General features: G+C 42.9%; 1 protein-coding gene across 1 annotated transcript; it reads right to left on the bottom strand.

The window, feature by feature from the left end:
* Positions 1–8,034: 8,034 nt before the first annotated feature.
* Positions 8,035–22,567, bottom strand: SLC6A14 (solute carrier family 6 member 14). The gene is made up of 14 exons (XM_077786612.1): positions 22,520–22,567; positions 21,730–21,898; positions 19,841–19,972; positions 18,170–18,331; positions 16,698–16,833; positions 15,839–15,971; positions 13,892–14,032; positions 12,720–12,948; positions 12,510–12,635; positions 12,300–12,418; positions 10,398–10,497; positions 9,893–10,002; positions 8,780–8,947; positions 8,035–8,184 (listed from the first exon to the last, which is right to left on the bottom strand). Exons 1-14 carry the CDS (start codon positions 22,565–22,567, stop codon positions 8,035–8,037), a joined length of 1,923 nt encoding a protein of 640 aa, XP_077642738.1.
* Between the last annotated feature and the right edge of the window lie 698 nt (positions 22,568–23,265).

Raw genomic sequence — 23,265 nt, 5'->3', positions numbered from 1 at the left:
GAGAGATCACAATATGAACCCAGTTGGTGTTTGTGAAACTCCATTGCTCTGGTTTATGGCTGACTTCATACTGTTATTTCCAGTGCCTTAAGTCTGATTTTTGTTACAATTATTGCAGCAATGAGAAACTTGGATTCAGGTTCTCTTCACTTGTCTTTCTTCTGCTGCTTTCAACAGCCATAGGAATGAAAGTGTTTATTCCTCCAAGAGCCCCAGGTTCCCACATATCTCTTTACACCTCTTTTTTCATTTCCATAATAATGCATAACTAATCTTTTTACTCATACACAGAAAAGAATTCATATAAGTATATTTAAAAAAAAAGTATTACTCTGCAAAGCTGTTTTCAGTGTCCTCAAAAACAAGTGGCTTACCATCAGACTCTGGTTTGCATGCCATGAAAACTTCTTACATGAGAGCTGTGATAGGGAACAGAAGATAATCTTATCTTAAAATTCTTTGCCTTCCTTCATCTAATTAAATATGCAGCAGAGCTCTGTCTTGGTTCCTAGACAAGATAAACAGCAATCCTAGATGGGCTTGTGGCTTATGAAATTCTAAGTGAGTCAGGAAATATTTTTCCATGCATCTGGATGTTCTCCAGCAACACAATTTAACACAGCAAGAAAAACAAATTTCTTTGAAATGTCTCATTCACCTGCCGACTCCCAGCCCAAGAGCTGTCCCTCCTCTCCAGGTCCCCAGGGAGCAGCACTCTCAGGGCTTCAGTTCTCTCCAGATGAGTCACCTCCTCCCCATATCAGGGATTAGTCTACCCTAAGGAAACTCAAATGCAAATCCCAAGAACTAAAAGCTCCTTAACTGTTCCTCACCATGGCCAGGTCAATCAAAGGAATAGTTACAGCATCTCACAACAAAACCAAACTTGAGGATTTGTAAAGAGTTCTTTACACAAGCACCAGCATGAGGTCTTCATCAACTCAGAACACTTGAGTCTGGTCCAGCACAGGGCAACTTGACATGTGCAGCATTTGCCTATGCATGGGCTGAAAGATGGGGTAGCCCCAAGTGCAGCTTCATCATGAGGGAACAGCCAAATGAGAGCAGCAAAGATCACAGAACCCATGGAACATCATCCAAAATATTTGGGGTGTTGTGATGCAGTCACAGCTTTTATTACTAGGGAAAAATAATGCACTAATGAGTTTGTACCAGGTCACTGATTTCTGAAATGGTGCACAGTTGGACTGTAGAGTAATAATGTGTGAAACCCCAAAGAAAAAAAAGCATCAGAATCTTAACAGTTTACATTTTGACTCAGAGTTTGGAGAACCATTTAATTTAAATGTTTTCCACACCTGTTTCCCCAGCTGAGCCAGAAAAACACATTGACAAGGACAGACTCGCTGTTCCCTTGTCACTTAATAATTTTCTTTCCTAAGAAAAATGGCATTGTCTTCAAAAACAGATGCATTTACAAAAAAACTCAGTCCATTAGTCAATAGTTTAGGGAAAAAAAACTCCTCTAATTTAAAAGGATTGAACAATTCTGTGTGGAAATTTATTTTCCCTGCACTTGTTTTAATACAAGGATGACTCAAATTTTTTTAGCTCCTGCAGAGAAGTCATATACCATCATTCAGGCCAATAAACTGGCTGGAATCACTAGGACCCCCTCATTTCCCTCTCAGTGACTGGCTGAAAAGATATATAATCAATGCAGAAGCACATGTATCTCAAGTAACACAGTGGGAGGCACTGCCCTGGGCATAATTTGCACCAGTAATGAACAACACAGCAACCATAACAGAGCCAAGTGCCTCCTCAAATATATGAATTGTTTCTTGACAATCCTCCTCAAGAGACAATAAAATGCTCCTGGGTAAAACACGACCTACACATAGGATGAGATTTGCTTCCAGCAGCTTTTATGTGACCAAAGGGACCACAGGGAAACATCTCCTAAGAGATGCATGGCCACCCAAGTGAGCATGGAGAGGGCAGGAGAGTGAAAATCTGTCACACAAGTCTCTACATAGTGGCCTGGGGGCTTTGGTGAAGGAATGTTTTCTTGTTGCCTTGTTAAACCACAGCTCAGGGATGACTTCACTCGTGCTGCTGACTCCTCTGCTCCTTGCTTGTGCAGTGCCTGGCTCAAGGGAGTACCAGGCAGCTCCTGCTGCTCCTATGTAGTCTGGCAAAGCAATAATGAGGAAGGAAACGAGACACTCATCTTGAGAAGATGAATAATGACTGCAGAGGGGCAAGGAGCTGCTTAAAAATAAATTACATCCTACATAAACAGGACTTTAATTCTTCAACAGTAACTCAAAACTGTCCTGCATTTTTTGGACTGTGCATGTCATGGAAACACATACACAACCCATGGCAAAGAGCTGTCTTACCGAAGGAGAGATTTACCCAAGAATAGAGTTTATTATGGATATATGAGATGTTTCCAGTGTGCTACCCACGTTAGATTGGGACCTCTCATTTGCTTAACCTTCAAAATAGTCTCTCACAGGTACAAATACTATCCTTGGAGAATGGGGGGTTCCACAGACAAAGACAATTTGGAAAAGGAAGTAGCTAAAGTGGGGGCCTAAGAAGACCAGAAGACCCTCTGATGTTGTATCAGTGGGACAAAAAGCACATGGTGCAAAGTCAATTCTTCAGGTCTAAGGATGAGGATTTCTGACTGCATTTGGTGAACTCGGGATGACACCAAGCTGCCAAATGAATGCTGCCATGGAAAAAGCAGATGTAATTCTAGGATGTACAAGAAAAGTCATTCCAGTAGAGAGAAAACAGTTTTAGAATTCTCATATAAAACATCTGGAATAGCCTGCAGTACTCTGCTTGTTTAAGATAATTACTCCAGAAGAAAAGGAATAAAGGAAGGAATAAATGAAGAAATTAGAGGAATATGTATTTTTCTTGGCTAACTGATTATAAATGGAAAGGTATCATGGTAGATGTCTCTCTGAGAAACTCAGTGCCAGAGATGAAGGGCAGTCAGGCTGAAGCACAACACTGATACCTGAACAAAGGGAATAAGCTGCTCCTGGTGCATGCCAAGGGCTGCACCTTTTCTGATGGGGCTCCTTGTACCTTCCAGCACTGGCACAGGAGCTGTCCCCACCCTCCCAGTGAAGCACAGGCAGAACAGCCAGGCCACAAAGCTCTCCAGGCTCCTGCAGTGCTGGTTTCACTTCAGGCCACAGCTGAACAGTCATTAGTGTTTACAAAACAAGTTTCCAGAGAAGTAAAATTACACACCGAGGAAATAATAAGCAGCAATGTAATCAGATGAGAGAAAGAGATCATTTCATTACCTGAACCAGGCTTCATTATTCACCATTTCCCTGGCAAGAGCTGATAAATGCAAGCTAATGAATCTTTGCACTCGGACGAGTAGTTGGAACTGCAGGCTCAGTGCTGCCACATTCAGAACAGCCCAGGAGATCCAACTGTCAGCTGAAAGCCCAAGAGGTAAAATAAGAACTCATCCATTGCAGCACTGCAGTGAGAAGAGGGAGAGGATTTAACCATGCCTGGCTTGGTCTTACAGAGTCACCTTGGCTGTGGGAATGCTGTGGCTACTATATGGCTCAGGGGAACAAACTCTAAACATCCCAAGAACAATAGTGTGACACTGTGAACACTGGTGATATGTGCAAAAGTCAGAGCCAGATCTTTGGGAAAAGCCTTTCAGGACCAATAGTATCAGTCCTGACAGTTCTTTCCCCATCCCAACTGTTAAATATCATTTGCAGCCTGCTCATGATACAAGATAACTACAAAGACAGAGGCAACAGCATCAACACACAAAAAGCAGGACCTTTGTCCACTTCTTTGGCACTGTCATTTCTTTAACACAGTTCCCTGTTGTTATTCCTCCTCCTAAAAGCAGGGAAACGGGAAACGCACCACTGTAGATAATTATTTAAAAAAACAACCTCGTCCCCCCAGAAATCCCAAAACACAAACAAACAGAAAACAGAAATGCTAAAGAAAATATCCGATAAGGGCAGCAAACTTCCTTAACATTAATGAATTCTCAGAGTTGTGAAGACAATCTCTGCTTTTCCTATACTTTCTGCATGTGTCACCAGCAATGTGGATCCCAAATTTTATATGAAGAAGCAGAACATTTGGCAAGGCTCCTCTGGAAGGAGCTTAGCATCTTAACAGCCCACATAAGATGAAAACCTATTCAGAGAGGAACACATATGTCCTGACATTAAAGGGAAATACTGCCCTCATCTGTCTTCCAGTGACAGGTTTTATTTTCCTGCCTAGTATGCCTAAGCCATTCATCACTTCCAGGATGAAAAGGTGACTCTGTTGTTGCAACCAGCTCCAAGTCCGTGCTCGGACTCAAGCTATTAAGCAATGCTGCTATTGGTAACTGGAATCAATATGACCATGTTGCTGCAACAGAGTTTAAATGTAGAAATTTCTTGATTCTCTACACTGAAGGCAGTGTCTAGGCTCAAAAGAAGAGAATCATTTGTAGATTCTTTATAAAACTAAAACCAAACAAAAAAAAAATTCCTAATGCCAGGAGAACAAGAACACTGAGATGCAGTACAGGGATTCAGCAAGAGCAGAGCAACCCCTGCTCCTGAAGCCATTTGCATACTCATGCAGCAGGCAGGGATTTGGGCTCTGGATGTCTGCAGTCCAGACAGTTATAGAAAGCACTGAGAATTAGGTTGTTTTGCCTCTTTAATCCACACTGGCAAGAATCCATCCTACACACACACACACATATATACACAGGAGGCACGTTTTAAGCACCCTCAGTTCCCCTCAGGAAGGTGAAATGAAGGAGCAAATAAACACACATTCATTCATATTTCATAAAAGTATAAGCTTTGAAGCTGGAAAATTACATCTAGTAGACAAAGTATAGCACTAGCTGGTTCTGTAAGGGTTTGGGGTGCAGAAGGATCCTCTATTAAATGTTCCTCAGTGAGATAATGCCACTGGCCAGCCCACATCCTCAGAAAGTGCTGTGGCTGGTGAAAGTGAAGTTCCTAGCCCATATTTGGTGGCATTTCAGAGTTCTAGAGGAGCACAGCTTTTAAAGCAGATGGAGGTGCTTCTCCACCAATGCCTATGCCTTATGGTACTTTTATTGAAGCTAGCCCTGCTGAAACTCCAGGACAGGAGCTGGACAAACCAACTCTGCTTGTTCTCAGTTTACTGATGTCTCTCCTTGCTTGTGCCTTATTCCCCTTAACTCCCATTCCTTTTGATTTTATTTTTTAAATCCCAGATTTAATTAAAGTCTGCATCTCCAAAGTTGAGTATACAGTTTCACAACATCTTAATGGTAGGACCATCATCCCAGATCATCCCAGCACAAGCAGACAGGTCTCATTTGATGACAACAAACTGACTCTCTGGCAGCTCAGGGCAGGGGTCTACTCTCAACCACAGAGTCTGGATTTCAGGTTTCCCTCAGCAGCATGATTAGCTCTCACCTAGACAAAGCCTGGAGGTGGTCACAGGCATGGCAGGCACAAGCTTTGTCTGACCTGGAAGGCAGGTGATGGAAACAAGGCTGGATACTTCCTGCCCCGTAGCTCCACACTAACATCCAGGCTCTTGTGTCCCCACCTAAGGAAGACAGACTGGCCAAAGCTTGCCTGAAACATTTTTAACTATACAGAAATGCTCATAGGAACATTTTTAAGGGGTTGGGTTTTTTTAAACAACCCTGAAATTAATTTTGTTTCTAATAGCTACCTAGTTTCCTGGATGAAAATTTTCAAAACAGTCCTTCCAAACTGATTTTCATAGAAACATCAATCCAAAATGATCTTTTCCAAGATCACTAAAGAAGCAGTGCACTCAGGGCTCCCTGGCCTCAGACCCCCCTGTGACTCACCATCACAGTAGTTTTTCCCAGGTCACCATCTCCAGAGTTTGGTTCATGTCTCAGCAGTCTCTCACTACAGCCTTTTTACCTGACACCTTAATTTGATCTGTCATTTCAGAGCCCTGCTCAAGTGAGCCCTGTGTGCAGCAGCAGGGGCTTCTTGCAGGGCAGCAGATGGCTGGTATGGGCATTCAGCATCTCCTTTGCAAAAAATTTCCTGAATTCTTTCTGAAGCTTCTTCAGAAATCTCCTTCCAGTCTCCTTCCCCACCATCTCATTGCTCTCACTCATTATTTCATTAACTTCCCTCTCCTTCTCAGTCCTGTCTCTTCCCAGGTAAGAACTGCTGTCAGCTCCAGCAGATGGAGCATCCTCCTGCTCCCAGCCTCTCCAGGCTGACAGCCCTCTTTTCTGGCTAAACCATGATCCTAAAGCAGCTGGAGTGCAGGAAAAGGGTCCTCTTCACCAGCTTCTAGTACAGGCTCCAGTCCCACAGTCCTTTTTATGAATTCACATTTAATTACTTTCTGTACTTTCTGAGTCCACTCCAAAACAAGACTATTGAACTTTCTAAGACAAGACTTCCTGGAGGTTGAATCTTTCCAGTTCAAGCTCTCAACGGCTTAGGATCATAGAAGCATTTGTGGTCACCAACTCCACACACAAAATTAAAAGTTTCTAGGTCCAAACCCATTAAAAACAGAAAATTATATTTTATTTGCCAGTTCCAAAATCATTAAAAACAGAGGGAAAAAATCACATTTTGTTTGCCATAAAGTGTTGATTTGTCAAAAAAAAAAAAAAAAAAAAAAGAAAACACACAAAAACTCCCAGTATTAAATATACACCAAGATATGCAGCTTGGGCAAGAAAGCCACTATCCACACTCCTTCATGTCCAGAAAAAGTGACAAAGCCCTGAGAGGAAGTGACAGCTGAACACCCTGCTGCTTTGTTCCCAAGGAACCATTATCACAGTGAGAGAGATGTTCCTCAGCACAACAAATGTATTCATTCTCTCCATAGTCTTTTTTCCCCCTTTATCTGGATTCACTTGTATTACAAGTGAAGTCAGTTTCTCTTCACCCAAACCCTTCCTGCCTATGTAGATGCTCAAGTCTGTTCCAAACTGCATTACAAACTTCATAACTTTTCATTAATCTCAGGAGTTCAGCAAATTTTGGAAAAACAGCACTACAAGGTAGTTGTAACCTTCACTTTAAGTTCTGTTTCTTTTTGCCCTACCATAACACTGTTTGAGTCTTTGAAAAAAGCACTTTGGGTCTCCTTTGGAAGGGAAAACCCAAATCTGAGTAAAAGAAGCGGAAAACAACTTCATAGGTAAAGCATTGATGAAAATAGGAGAGCAGACAAACCAGAATTCAATGGTTACTCTTTCATTCTGCAGAGCCTAATGACAAAATATGGAAACATGAGGTTTTTCAATTAAAAACAGATGAGGGCTGAGCACAGGGCATGTCACAGAAGATAGCTCTTTAGGGATCCCAAAGGGAATAATGAGAAATAGAAAGCAGCCTGCCTCTCACCATGTTTAAGCCTTATTTCCTGTGATGGCAATTTTTTGTCACTCAATACTTGTATTTGTTTAGACAACATACACACACACACAGAGCATACTCAACATCAAATCCTGAGCAGACACCCAGCACACTGAGCAAGGCTTAAAGAATTATTTGTGTTCCCTGAGCTCCAGTGCCAAGCAGCAGCAGACCCATTCCCTGGGGGGGGGCAGAGCACAGCAGAAGGCAGCAACTGCACCTCAGGGCACACACACACACATGCACACACACACAGAGCACCTTTGGGCTCCAGCTGGGGAGCACCAGAATGTCTTTACTCTCCTCCACACCTGTATCTGCAGTCCAGCTGGATACCAGTTGGATGGGGTTAGGCATGGCCAGTCCAGCAGCTGGGGAGCCTGCAATGTATTATCCTGCCCTCTCAACCTACATATCTGGTGAGATCTCAGTGCCTAATTGATGTGTTCCTCCCCAAAGACCAAAGCACTAAAAATAAATAATATGACTTGCTTTCATTTGGGGGCTGGATTTATAGGGCAGGGCTGTAAATTCGCTTTTTTTTTTTCTTTTTGCCTAGTACCTTTCCAATATTAAAAGACAAAACCCATATATATACTAAAAAACAGTCATCCAAAGAGCCATCTCAGTGTTGCTTGTATATGATGGCAGACACAGTGGGAATCTCGTGCTCCTTTTTCTTCTGGGGATCCACAATGTGGCTGTATCTCTCTCCTCGGTGACTCTCCAGGTAGGGGCCCCAGTTTGCTGCAGGCCGGCAGCAGCTGACAATGCGCTGCAAAGCAAAACCAAGAGACACTTAATGTTTTTACTTTTAAAGTTCAGTAAAATTATAGCTCTAGACATGCACTCAACAAATGGCAAGTCACCCAAGTTGTTTAAAATCATTCCAAATATATTTAGGGTTATCATTCCAAATATATTTAGGCCCTATTCTGGACACCGAAGTCAAAGAACAGGGAAAGCTGTGACCAACACAACTGTTTGGGAAAGCTCTCCAAGAGCAGAATATCTCAGATCTGTCACTTGCTTCTGTGAGGAACTGGAGGCAAAACTCCAGAAAATTATAAGGGGATAGAAAGCAATAGAAATTCTTCAGAGAATTTAAAGGAGCTAGAATAGCAACAGAACTACTGAAAAATCTTTCTTGAATGGTGTGTGTGCACTCCCAGAGAATTAATCTTCTTATCAGAACATGGTAGGGTAGATGCAACTTTGATGCAGCTACCAGAGATAATGCTTTGGTCTAAAAATCCATTTGAAAAACATGTCAAAGTAGTGGATGTGTTAGAGAAGAAAGCACAGGTGGTCCTGATAATACCAAAGAAATTCAGATTTGAGACTATGACAGTGGGGTTTTTTGCTCTTACCTGAACAATGTTTCCTTCAGCTTTAACTATTTTTACAATAGCAACAATGGGAATCCAGATGACACAGAAGATGATCATGCACCAGCCAACAGCAGTTCCCCAAGTTGGGTATAACACTGAGCCATAAGTGGGATTTGCAAATGTGATCAAAGACCAGACCAAAATAGCCTAGGAACAAATGGCAAAAACAGTAAGAGAGAAAAGCATGTTTCAGCAACATTGAATTTGCACTGCTTCCAATTTGGTTTAATAAAAAGACATCTACAAGTCTACAAGTTCTGCACAGTTCCATCTTGTTTTCTGAGTGTGAGAACAATTGTGCAGGATTTGGTGTTTAGTCATCACCAAACAGCATGACTGAAAGCTAGGACTGAAAAATGACACCAGTGCTGAGATGCACTAAGTATTTGTGTTTAAACATAACATTTAAACATAACATACCCTTCCCTGTATGTTTTATGTGTTCCTGTGTTCCATCATTTACAGGAATACAGGAAAGAAACTAAGATTAGAAATTGGCAAATATTGCTTCAGAAATTGGATAGTTTTAAGCAGCATAAACTATAGTCTGGACAGATTACAGGTAATGTGCTGGCCAGAGTGACTTGCCACTGTTCCTGGATTGGGGATGTTAATACATTCTGTTATAGTAACATAACCCAACCATCTATACTCACATTTGGAAGTACAGGAATAACAAAAACCAGACATGCAACAGGACATTAAAAAGTCTCAGTTAGACAGGAGAACAGCAGAACATCTGACCCAAAAATGGGATTTCCCTCAAAAGGTGTTCAAACCAATCTCAGTCTAAAATTAAGACAATCCAGCTGCCAAGGCAGAGGATCTAATTGCCCTGTGTTAGTCTTTGGGAGTGTAGACCCAGCTCACTAGGAGCTAATCTCTGGCTCCAGCCTCTCCTGGAGAGGATCAAAGGAGGAGGGAGTGTATCAGAAAGCAGAGACAGCCCATAGTTCACTTCACTGGCACAGCTGTGCCCCATCTTTATACACAGAGCCTGGGCAGCCAGCCCTGAATCTTTACAAAGAAACCTCGTTAATATTAAGTTACTAAGTTCTGTCACACTAACACAATCCAGTCATGTGCACACACCATTAACAGCACAGGAGTGATGAAAAACCAGCATACTCTCCACCACAGCCAGAATAAACGACTCTTCTTTCCAATCATCATTTCAATGTCTTCAATGAACCTGTTTCCTCCTGTTGGAAGAAAATCATGAGGCTCACTGTAAAGCAGGTACCTCCTTTGCAGGTGGGGTTACTCAAGAACTATCAAAGAAAGGCAATCATCAAAGATAGTGTCTCCAGTTCTGCATTAAAGGTTTTTTTTAATTATATTATTGTTATTCCAATGGTTAACTTATAAATTCTTCATTGGAGTTATTAGTATTTTATATCCCTGGCACTGTTCAAGGCCGGCTGAATGGTGCTTTGAGAAACCTGGTCTATTGGAAGGTGTCCCTGCCCCTTGCACGGGGTTGGGACAGGATGATCTTTCAAGTCCCTTCCACCCAAAACCATACTGTGACTCTATGATATACACTGTTCCTGGGATTGCTTAGTTTAATTATGTATTTTCAATGCAAATAATTTACCATAAATGTAGACGATGCCTACTATCTCCAGAACAGCTGCAATAAGGATTCCCCATCCAGCACAGAAGTGATCTATTAGGTTAACCCAGTAAATTCCTGCCTGCAGAATAAACATTAGAGGTTAAATTTGATGTAATAACATACAAATAAGATGTGTTTGTTCAAGACAATTTAACTAATCATGACTCTGAGTTTTTAAGTTCACAGTTCTCCAGATCTGTTGGAATCTGAGGTATTGATGATTCCAAGATTGTAAAAAGTCTCTGTTTTTTTTTGCCCTGATGCTAAAGAAGAAGCCATAATTCGTCTGTGCTGTATTTAAGGTTGTTTATTCTTGCTTATCTATAACATGTTCTACTGTCTTGCCGCAGGTCTGTCCTGCAGGGTAGCGTGTGGGGCTCCGCCCCTCAGTGGGATGCTATAAACATTATATACTAGAAACTACATGTGCTATATTTATAATAATGTGCTAATATTTACTATATATGTTGAACAGTGTGTCCCCAGCCTAAACCAATAGAAAAATGCCAACACTACAGTGAAACATGGAGGGCATGAAGAAGGAGAAAAAGGACAAGACACACCCAATTTCCTCCATCTTGTTCCCTTTGAACCCCTAATCTAGAAACTTAAAATTTTACTTTTGCACCTGTGCCAAACTTAATTATTACTTATATCAAACACTCAGAGCTTGCAATTCATCTTGTAAGATTGAAAACTCTTTTCCATGGACAGAGATGAGAGACAGTGTCTCTGGGGGCTCTGTACAGGGGGGTTCCTGACCCCCTGCCATGGTCCTAGGCCCTCCAGGGCAGCCAGAAGGAAGCCCTAAATTCTCACACAGGTCAAATAGAGATTTGTGAATATTATTTTCTTTAAATCCTCTATGTAAAGTTGAAAAGCACCTGTAACAAAATACTATAGATGCTAAAACCAAGATCTATGTATATATAGAGCATATATAAACAGCTGAGAGCAAGATTTAAATTTGGAGCTTACAGGAATAAATCTGGGGCTGAAGTTTTAATACTGAACTACAACAACATCTGTACCAGTTATCAGTTCTGGGAGGCTTCTATCCTCCTACATGCATGACTTCTTCATGGGGTTAACCACAGCTTTTAAACACCAGCCTGCAATAGCAGGATCCCAGAGCAGGAAACAATCTCTGAGGCATTTCAGTCTTGTGTACTAAGTCCCTTGCAAGCTTCCCCACCACCCTGTTTCATGGCTTACTTACTGTGTTTGACCACACAAATGTCTACTCGCCACAATTACCTCCTTCACTTTCTCGGTCTAATTACACACATAAATCTGCATTTCTAGATGGAGTCATTTCAGTGAACCTTTATACCCTTAAAAGCAATTGACTCAAGAAATTTTACACAGTATACTTAAAATTCCTTTTCTGTATATCTATTTATATAAATATACACATGCAGGAGAAGTAACCATGCAATCTACAAATGCTAATAGGGTTTTATCACATTGATAGGCCATTCCTCAATTCCTGTCCTGTTTGGTAGTGAGTTCTGAACAAAAATATCCCATCAGCATTTATTTAGCAGTATCCACTGTGTCACGGACATGTTGTATGTGTGTGTACTTCTGATTACACAAATAAATTCCTGAACTGAGGAACGATAAATCACGCTGATAATTCACAGGCCCTGTAAAGGCCTGCTATTTAAAAGCATGTCTCAGTTCAATAATCACAGAAAACCTTAGGTTCTTCAAGCTTTCACCAGGAATTGCTTACTTGTGTGTTCAGGCACACTGTCAAAATTCAAGGGTCTCTAAAATTTATCCACAAAGACAGGAACAGTTGGAAAGGGTATTTTGATTTGAGTTCATCACTTGCAGCATAACTAAACTCACTACCAATAAAACCTAATTTCTTACCTGAGTAACACAGATAAGCCCAAGAAAAAAGAACATTGCACACAGACCCAGGGTTATAGGCACTCTTAATTTTTTCATCACACTAGGATATATATCTTGAATGGTGGTTGTAAGTGTTTCTGCAAAGGAAGAAGTAGGGAGTTTGAGCAGCACAATTGAGAAAGGCAATGGTCATTTGAAAAGCCGTGAGTCACTTAAAATCCCACTTACCTATGGTGGCAAACTGGGAGTCAAGGCCCAAAAGCAGAAGCATGAAGAAAAACAAGAAGGACCACAGAGGAGAAACTGGTAACTTGGAGAGAGCCTCTGGGTAGGCTACAAAGGCCAGTTCAAACCCTGGAAAGTAGTGGAGAGAAGGATACTATTGTCATGCCTTGGCCAATGCAAGTCCCAGTACCAACAGTGTGACCATCAGCCTACCTGAGTCCACCACCTCTGAGACGGGTCTCTCAGACAAAAATGCCATATGTCCCAGGATGGAGAATATTGCAAACCCAGCAAATACACTGGTGGCACAGTTGGTAACACAAACTAAAATGGCATCTGAGTAGCAGTTGTTGTGGAACTTGTTGTATGAAGACAAAGCAACAAGTCCACCCCACGCCACGGACAAGGAGTAAAATATCTGGGTGGCTGCATCTTTCCAAACCTACCACAAAAAAGAACATGAGAATTACTGTATTACTTACAGTATTTATCATAAACATTTAAGTCTGACCTCCATTGAAGCTCAAGAGTATTTTTTTTCATTCAGCCTGTATATCTAATTCTATTTCAGATGAATTTTAGGGATGATAGAATATAGCATGCTGGTGACCTTGCAGTCTCGATCACAAACAGTATGTCTATTATATCTAAAGTTCACATCCCAAGCATCTTGCCAAATACTTAAATCTTACTGTGCTAACCCTGAAGAAAAGATTAGATTTATTCACATAGGTGATTTGCTGAGCTATGAATCTTGGCACAGAGACAACAAATAAGGACAACCAGGACTGGCTGCAGAAGTGAGAACTTCCATGTACCCTCCCACTTTTGTGACCCAAACAAACCACTCCTGCCCCTGATGTAGCCCCTCAGCTAGTGCCAAGCACTCTTAGGAGTACCAAAAATATCACACTTCATGGGTTTTTTTTGATAAAACTGCAATAATACTGGCATAAGACAGAACAAAGAAAGTTGTGGGTTTCTTTGCATGAAGTGCCCTTCCTGATCCACCTAATTACCCAAGGTAATTTCCCAGGCAAGACATGGCCTGAATTTCAAACTCTGGGATCCCTTCAGTCTTATGATAAAGTCCCTTAAAATTATCAGCAAGAACTTTCTTAGCAGATCTTGCTAAGATTAAACTCCAGCATGATCCCCAATAACTATTTAGAGGCAATAGCACCCTTCTCATCACTGGTGTGGCAGGCAGGGGGAAGAAGGTGGCTGTCTTTCAACTTGAAAGTAGCTGGAATAGGGGCTTGGACTTTTTACACAACCAGTTGCTGATACAAAATACATGGCAGGACTGAAGCACCTGACTGGATAAAAAAGAAGCAAGCCCACATATTCAGGAAAGTGTGTCACACTTCCGAACTACCTCTCACCTCAGCCTCCATCAGCTTGGTGATGTTGGACTGTCTCCCAATGTAGTACTCAATGCCATCCAAGGCGCCTTCCAGGGTGGCACCTCGCACCAACAAGATGAACAGGATGAAATATGGGAAGAGTGCAGTAAAGTAGACAACCTGCAGAAATGGGCAGGGACATGCATTAGTGTGAGGGGATCCACAGACCTTCATGCAGGAAGACTGGACAGGTTTTAGGCTAGGGTCTCCTGGTACAAAAGAAAAACAGGCAACCAGGGAAAGGAGCACATGTCTACCACCAAAGCATCTGGCTTAGCCGGTTCTGGAGCTGCATTCCAGCAGAAGCAGAAGGCCCAAGCCACATATCCACATTTCAGATAGCACTTGATCTGTTTCAGAAATGTGTTTTTCGGGCATAATTTATGGCTGTAGCAAGGTCTGGACTCAGCTACCCCAGACATCTCTTGCTAGGTAGTGCTTCTAGCAAGAACAAACCGAGAGTCACAAAAAACTAGGTGACCAGGGTGGAATTATCTCCTGATGAGCTCCCTGCTACTTCCCACCACTACCCCTCCAAAAAAAGTCAAAACAAAAATTTTGAAAAAGTCACTGTTCTGGAAGCTTTCTTTATAAGAACAAGGACTTATAGGTTCTCTCAGACACAAATCTATTTTGTTGTACTAGCACAATTGGACCAAGGCCAGCAGTAGAATTATTGTCACACAGGCTGTGTTCAACAATACTCTGGTTTCTCGAGTCTTAGTTTCAGTGTTATTCAGACAGGTAATTGACCCAAGATTGCTGGTTCCAACAAGCCAGAGTATTGCACCATTGTGTGATGAGTGACATCTCCGAAGACTTCCTTCATCCTTGCTTAGAATGGACAATTATTTCTGCTTTTCATTCATCTTTCTCCTGCCCAGCTAGATTCTTCCAAGTCTCACATTATTCTCCAAAGACTATTGCCTTTGTTCCAGAAAAAAGTGACCATGGGTAGAAGCAACTACCAGGAACCCAAAGAACATGAGGTTAAGAGGAGCTATGCAGCCAAATAACTGAGGTCAGGAAAGCACAGATACTCCATCCCAAAACACTGAAACAAGGGCAGAAAGTTCCAAATAGAAGGCAAAACAGAAGGAGACATCACACTGAGTATAGAAAAGGAGGCAGCAAGGAGCCAAAGAAAAGCACAATGACAGAAGGAAAAGGAGGGAAAAAGATCTGTGCAGAGAAGGTGAACAAAAGAACAAAGGCAACTGAGGCTAAAGAAGTAAATTATGGAGATGCAACATGAAGGTGAGAAAAGAGTATGAGGAGGAAGGAATAAAACCAAGAAAAGGGTGTCAGGTGAGGAAGGATAAAATTCAGCCTGCCTGAAGTCAGTCTAGCCCAAGAAAAACTCCAGAAAACTATGTTGAAGCTTGTGGAAATGGGAGCTCAGCAGAGATAGATTCTGAAAACAAGCATCTAAGTACCTTGTCCCTACAAATAACTTGAACTCTTGGGAACAAACAACATTTCACAACCTGGCAGGAACCTGCACACACACACCTGTTCACGGCATCTGACCTGTATGGTCCAACCATCTCAACCAGACTGGAAGTACAAAATAATCACCGGGTGTTCCCGGGGCGTGTGCCATCACGTGCACGCTTCCACCACGCAGCCCAGACAACGGCTAAAACTCAGCTGGAATCACTGGCATGACAGCAAGGTCCCAAAATACAGGGCAGCCTGGTGGAGTTGAGGCCCAGGAGTTAAGTAATGGCTGTGTAATCAGCACCTTACTCATATTTTATGTAACAGTTATGAAGCCGAGGAGCAGGAGGGAAGCCAAATGCTGAGCCCAGTAGAGGGGGATGTGTTAGCACTGCGTCCTGCCTTGTGCTAAACTTCCCTGGGTCCATCTGACATTGGAAGGGCAGAATCAGGCCATAAGTCATCTCCTTGCTCTCCCTAACATACCTTTCCAGAAGACTTGATTCCTTTAAACAGGGCAGCTGCAATAATTATCCAGGACAGGAGGAGGCAGAGAGCCAGGTACCACACAATCCTGCCGGTCTCGTCCAGCCCACTCGAGCGCTGCAGAGCCACTTTGCTGAAAGCACACAATGCTCCCGTGAGGAGGGGGCGGCAGCAGCGCTCACACACCTCCTCTTCAGCTACTCCTCAGGAAAAAGTGAGCTGCTCTGTGAGGCCATTACGAGAGTCTGCAGCCTCTTCCAAGAGGGTGCAGTTAGAATTGCATGATTGTCAATGAAAACTCATATTTAACTACCTTTTCCCCCTCTTTCTGAAGCCTACCAGCTCTCATCTCTCCATACATCTCCCATAAGGCCCACCTAAGATATGCTGTGTTAATAATGAAATTCTGACAGGAAGAGTTTCCAGGAACCCAGGGAATATGAGGCAAATTGAGACTGGGGGGCAATAAAGAAATTGCAATTTTACAACAGGCCCAGATTCAGAATAAGGTGAATATATTTTCACACAGTAACTCCTGAGAAAAATAAAATTATATACTATATGTAAAGATGCCAAGTAGTGCCTACCAGGACTCCAGAGAAGAGGAGTTCTTTAAATTGGAGTATTTTTCAATTGGTAAAGGTTGACTCACTTGCTTCTCTTTCTTTACATAATTTCTCTTAAAAAGGCCAAACTTATCAATTAAAATTTAAGTCCCTCTCTAGTGATTTGCATGCCTGTGTCCCTTGACTAGGTTTTTTCTGGACTGCAAGATAGGACAAAAATATATAAAAGGTACATCCAAAACCACAATGCAGAAAAAGGTATTTTTAGTAATTTCTTTAAAGTATTTACTTACTTCCAGTATTGCTCACTGGGAAATTGCACTGGTTTGTAGCTTATGGTGCCATTTATACACGTGAGATTGTTGCCCGTGACAAATGAGTAGTTTGCATGAATGATTTGCCCATGCAAGGTTGTGTTGCAGTCACTTACTGAAATCAAGAAAAAGGAATCATTAGCACTATCAGACTGATACAGCAAATGTGTTTCCTAAGCAATTACAGCTTCAGTTTGCCTGCTAACAATATTTGGAAACAAACCTGAAATGTCACTTGCAGCTGTGACTTCACTACTTGACTGTAAATCAAAATACCAAGAATCTGGTGTGTTCACCACATTTTATTTATCCTCAAGGATACTTATAAAAATGAGAACTGAGCACAGTTAAAATTGTAGCCTTGATTACTCTATGAAAACATTTGTCCCAAACCAAGGTGACACGTGGATCTTCTGGTATCTGATATTCATCTTATTGTGGCAGAGGGCTTATTAGAGTGCTTTAAATATTTTCCTTGGAGCAGAGTTGGAGGAATGGAAACTGGGGTTGGGAAGTTTTTGCCAGGACATACAATAAAAAACACTTTATCAGTATATGTATCAGCATTTACTAGAAATTCTTGTTGAAGCCTATTTGAGGACAGCTTCTTCAGTTCAGTGTTCCCCCAAAACTTAAAAATTCGGTGCTGAAATCTTTTTTGTTTTGCCAATAATCAATCAACTTTTCGTTAAATAAAGCCTCTTAGAAGATATTTTCAGATATATGGTTGAGATATATTTACATTAATACTGTAAACAATGTATTCATCCTCATCTTATCCTTGTCATTTTAATAATCACTGGTTTCCTGGCAAAACATTTCCAGATGCTAATTGGTAATTACCTCACCAACTTCACCTTTTGCCTTAAACTGGTCTGATATGGAAACTGGTGAGGTATGTGCTTGGGCCCTACATCTGCTGTCAAACACAGCAATGGTGTGAGATGCTTTCTGAAGAGTTAATGAAGTGAAACCAGTGCCTCAGTGGTGCTCAGGATTACCACAGCCACAGGAGAGGCAAGGGGTGAAGACCACGATTAAAACTACTGCAGTAGTTTGTCACACAGAAGGAAGGTATTTTTTTTTTTTGCCACAAATCCCGATGAAATGGAAATGCAGTATTTCATGCATGCACTGTAAAAAAAAAAAAAAAAAAAAAAAAAAAAAAAAAAAAAACACAACCTGATTGCATGCACTGTAAAAAAACTGAGGTTTTAAAGGAGAAAAAAAAAAAGATCCAACAAGGTGATTTCAGCCCAGTTCTCTGTAGATTTCCCAAGCACCCAAACTGGTGGCAAAGTGGATAAGCATCATTCCTCTGTGTTCAGGTGCAAAACTCCAGGAAGGACTTTTAAAGCCATGGTTAGCTGTATTGCTCCTATCCTTTCACCCAGAAAACAGTCCAATCACCAAAACCAATAATATTAAACTCTGTCTGGTAAGTATGGTACCTATTCGTGTCTTGCTGCAGAATTCATCTGCCCAGGAAAAGCAGTCTGACCATGGCAGCACTTGTTGAAATGAGGCAAATAAGTAATAGAGTGCATAAGCAATGATAACATTGTAGTAGATAGTTACAAAGGTTGAGATGATGACCATTGTGATGCCCACTCCTAGGAAAGAGAAACACACAATATCTTAATCACTCCAAACTCGGTTGCAAACCCTCCCCCCACCAAAACAAATTGCCTTCACTTGACTTTTAAAAGGCTACTTGGGAAGAAGTTGAAGTTGGTGAAGTTTGTTTGGTTGTAAAGTATTTTTTAACAGCAAACAAACAGTGAAATATTAAACCCATGAAATTATGGATATGATCCAAACTGACCATCTCAAACTTGGTTTTGAAATAGTTTGAATCAGGCTCATAGAAAAATTGGACTATTTACAAAGTCTAAAGGAGAAATTCAGTGTTATGTTCTCTCCCCATTCAGAGGGAAACTTAGTAAAATAAAACAAACAGGACTGCCAAAGCCATTTTAAAGATTCCACTGTAATGAATGCTTTAAACTACAGTAAATCTTGTAAATATTACTATTCTCCCTCTTGTTGAAATGAGTTTTGTTCTATAAGTTTGGGAAAGCTTGACAATCATCTTAATATCATATCATAGAAGCTATATATATACATCATAGAAACTATATATAAGTTTCTGTCTTCACAGACACATAAAATATATGCTGTGTTTAAAACCTTTTGCTTTAAGATAGACACACTGCTTTCATGAAATTTCTTATGCTGCAGAACAGAGACTGGCAAAAAGAGTAAATGATAGGGTAACCAGTTTCTGTAGGTGACAAGCAAATTCTTGTTGCATCAGAAGGAAACTTCCTTGTTCCTACATTAACTCCTCTGATAGATTAAGACAAACAAAACCATTGCATAGTCCTTTACACCCATGGTACAAGACAAGGTGTGAGTAAAGCCCATGGTTAATAGTTTCCAAACAAATCTCCCTATAAGAGAGTTTGAAATACGAACCCTCACCCAGACAAACTATCACTACATGGAACGATTTCTCTTATTTCAAGAGGCACCTCACTTTACAAAGCCAGAGTCTAGGCTATTTTTTATCACACCTGCAGATGACTCCCAAGGCAGTTGGTGGGTGATTGTGCACAAAATTGCACAAAGCACCCAGACCTGTGTGCCTGTGGCTGCAGTGGCAGCCAAATACAGAATTCACCCATCCAACAATTGACTTACAAGCTACACTGGACATGAAGCATAAAGAAACAGTGATAAAGTCAACTTCTAAAATTTATTTTCAATCTGTTGCACACAGTACACCAGTTGTTTTACGGAGGTTTTCCCTCATACAGCAAAACAGGGATATTTCCTTCTGCCTGGACAGCTGGAGTGAGGGTGATTTGCTGCTTAACACTGGAAGAATCACTGATAAAACCTTTCATAACCAAGAACCTTTTTGGGCAAATCTTTACTCAATATCTGTTTATTAACTGAATAATGAGGAAGTATGTACCTGGGTACATAACACTGACCCTGTAACATTGGGAATAGTTGCAACACAGATATCAGTGTCTCAAAATTAAATAATTTCATGAAGAAATCATTAATTCATAACAGTCTATTACTGGAATACAAGGAAAGATAAGAAAACCAACCTTGAAACAATGGTAGTATTCTCCAGATGGAAACTGGCCCTTGACTGGCAAACTGCCCAAGGGAACATTCCATGAAAAATAAGGGCAAGCCAGCTAATGCCAGCATCAGGGTGTAGGGGATTAGAAAAGCACCTGGGAGAAGGAGATAAAAAAATGGGGGGAGAAGCGCCATCATACACACAGAGAAAACAAAGCATCTTTCAGCATTCACCACAGTTTTATCACATTTTATACTCCCCTTTTCCCCCTGCTCAGATACCCCACTGTAGGGGCTTTTTTCAAAATGCAGAGATTTGTTTCTAAATCCTGTTTTCTGTTAAGACTAAATAGTACCTGCAATGAAAGTCAGAACTGCTGATTTAAAAAGAATGGCTTCTCCTATAGAAAGTAAATTAATTTTACAAAAAACTATTGGAGTTGTGCTCAAATACATGCAGGAATGCTGCTCAGCTGTAGGCACCACCAGCCTTGTCCACTTTCTATTTAATCTTCCAGCTTTTAATTTAAAGATGAACAGAACCATTCCTGTATGTGCTCAGCTGTGTTTTGCAACTGCCCTGTTAAGCAGCTACTGGACATCAAAGCATGAAGATTATTTTCTAAGGTTGGCTGAGTCCTGTGTCAAACAACATCTCAGGATGGCTCTTGTTCAAGTCCATTTAAAAGTGCATGTTAACCTGATATCAGTGAGCTCCTTGTTCTGTGAAAACTTCTTTGTGTGTGCACAGAAGACAGGGAAAGCAAGAGCACGAGTTTCATAAACACAACACGATATCCCTGCAGGAATCTGTCCTCATCACTCTCAGTGAATTTAAAGCAATCAAGGACCCAGTTCTGCAAGGAACTGCAAATACCTGATGTAATTTCAGGAAGCAAATTGTTCCAGAGAATTAACTGGATTACTCCTGTGTTTCAAAACAAGGATGCAACAGGTGTCTTTATCAATCATGGGCAAGGGGCACAGAAAATTATGCAAGCACCAGCACAAATATGCTTTAAATGCAAAGTCTCTGCTGCAGCAGGTAAGAAAAAAGATCTAGGACAGATCCAAGGGCTGACATCACAACTTATTTTGTTTTCACAATTTTCTTCAACAAAACTCTAAGTAATGCAAACCAGCCCAGCTCACTCCAATAAAAATTCTGTACTGGGAATGCCTTCTTATGTCCCATGTGCAGCTGTGTGGGCTGTACTGCATTTACAGCCCAGAATTTGACTTCAACTAGTGTTAGGCAGAGCAAACAGGTACATATAAGTAAATTCTCTGCAGTTACTATTTATGTCCTCTTTAATTACCAGTGGTAGCCTGGCAAGTAGATAAAGCTCTGGAATATAAGCCAAGGAAACCAGTGCCTCTGCTTGGCTTTGCCACTAGTTCATTGTGTAAGCAGGTAGAGGCTCTGTCTCACACTTCCCAGGTGTTTGATCTGGGCAATTATTGAGCTGAGATAATTATTCCAGCTTAGATTGTTTGCATGGAAAAACAAAGGTGTAGAGGTGATTCAACAGTTCTCTATATACATACCAGGTATAGTGTATAACAAACTTTCCGGGAGGTAAGCACTGGGGAGGGAGAACAGCTATTTAGACAAGTAGAGGGTATTGGCACATGGACAAAAGGGTATGTGTTGGTTCTGAGTAATTCTGAAGATGAAATTCTCAGGTAGAAATTTGTAACTCAAACTAAATACTATTTCCCTTCTCAGCTGGTACCCCAAAAGCACATAGGTGCCTCTTACTCCCCTTTCCCATGAGCGGGCTCTATCCCAGTTCCCAGGGTGATGTTCACAGAACTTGCCCAGCCTCAGAGCTGGCCCTTGGAGCTTGCTCTCCTCTCTCCCGAGGAGAGCAGGGTGTGCCCACCCGACCCTGCCATTCAGCACAGGTACCTCCTCCATTCTGGTAGGTGAGGTAGGGAAAGCGCCAGACGTTGCCCAGGCCCACGGCATAGCCCACCATGGACAGCAGGTAGTCGCCTTTGTTTGACCAGTTGCCACGCTCTGAGTTCTCATCACTGTCACTGGAATGGGCACCTTTTTCATTTGTCAAACTGAAGTCCTTGGAAGAGAAGAGGGAAGGCTTGTGATCACCCACCAGGCAAGAAGGGCAATCATATCAGCATTTCTCTGTCCAGAGACGCACCTTGGCACAGGTGGGCAGCCAGAAAGGATGGGCACAGCCAGTTGGGCTGCCAGTCCAGCTGATCCCTGGCAGGACAGCACAGATCTGTGAGAGAGGGTCCCACCAGAGAGCCCAAACACCTCCACAGACAGTTTTGCCTTATTCCTGCCTTAGTCCTTTGTGCTATCAGTCCCAGGAGACTCCCCTATTCTGCCCCTGCACATGCCCAGATGCCCCTGTAGTTGTTCAGATGCTCACATCAGCACATACCTGTATGGCCACTTTAAAAAACACCTGTCCTAGTGCCTTATATGCCGAGGTGCTCATCCCACTTTACCTTCCACTACCCGTTTGGATCTCACCTGTCCAGACAACTCCATACCTGCCCACAGCTGCCGCCGTACCTGCACCCTGCTTGCCCGAGTGCCGCTACGCCCACCTGGGCACCTCCACAACCCACCCGCTCAGGTGCGCCCACACTCGCCTACATTCTGGCGCACCTGCCCAAGTGCCTCCGCACCCCGGGAGCCTCGGGCCAGCCTCCCCCCGCCGCCTCACCTTCTTCTTCCCGCAGGACAGAAAGCCGGGCAGGCTGAGCATCCCCATCTCTGCCGCCGCAGCCGCTGCGCTCTGCCCGCGCCGCCCTTCGCCCGGCGCTTTATCGGACCGGCTGCCGCCCGCCCCTCGCTGCCCTGCCGGGAACCGCGGCCCCTGGGCTGCCCCAGGGCCCGGGCGGGGCCGCCTCCCGCCCCCGGGGCAGCCCCTCGCAGCCCGTGCCCGCTTCCCCGCCGCACCCCGCCCGCCGACCCTCCTCCGGCCCCGCGCCCACTTCCTCGGGAACACCCACCTGCCTAACACCTTGCCCGGCCGCCTGCCCACTTCCCCTGCTAAACACCGCCTGCCCTCCGCACGCCCTCGCTCCTCGCCTTACCCCGACCCACTTCCCCTGCCACCAACCTGCCTGGGCTCGCTCCCCCAGCCAGGGCTCTTCAGCTCTCATTGCACCCCTGCCTGGCCGCCTCTCTGGCACCCACCTTCACTTCTAGCATGTCCCCCCACTCCTTCCCCTCTCCCTCCTCTTTCCAGTACCTACCTATACACTCTCTTTGTCTTGTACCTCCAGGCTGCCAGTTCCCCATAAACACTGCCCCTCACCTGAGCAGCTCACCCCGCTGCTCCCTGTGCCTCCCGGCGGAGGCACTGCCTGTCCGCCTCACCTCTGCTCACTGCCCCGGGGACCCTGCTCCACCCCCACCTGCGCCACGCTCGAGCCCAGGCTCGGCAGAGCAGCAAAGCAAAGGGCA

The sequence above is a fragment of the Lonchura striata genome, chromosome 14 (genome assembly GCF_046129695.1).
Source record: "Lonchura striata isolate bLonStr1 chromosome 14, bLonStr1.mat, whole genome shotgun sequence".
NCBI lineage: Eukaryota > Metazoa > Chordata > Aves > Passeriformes > Estrildidae > Lonchura > Lonchura striata.
This window is presented reverse-complemented; position numbering and strand designations above follow the sequence as displayed.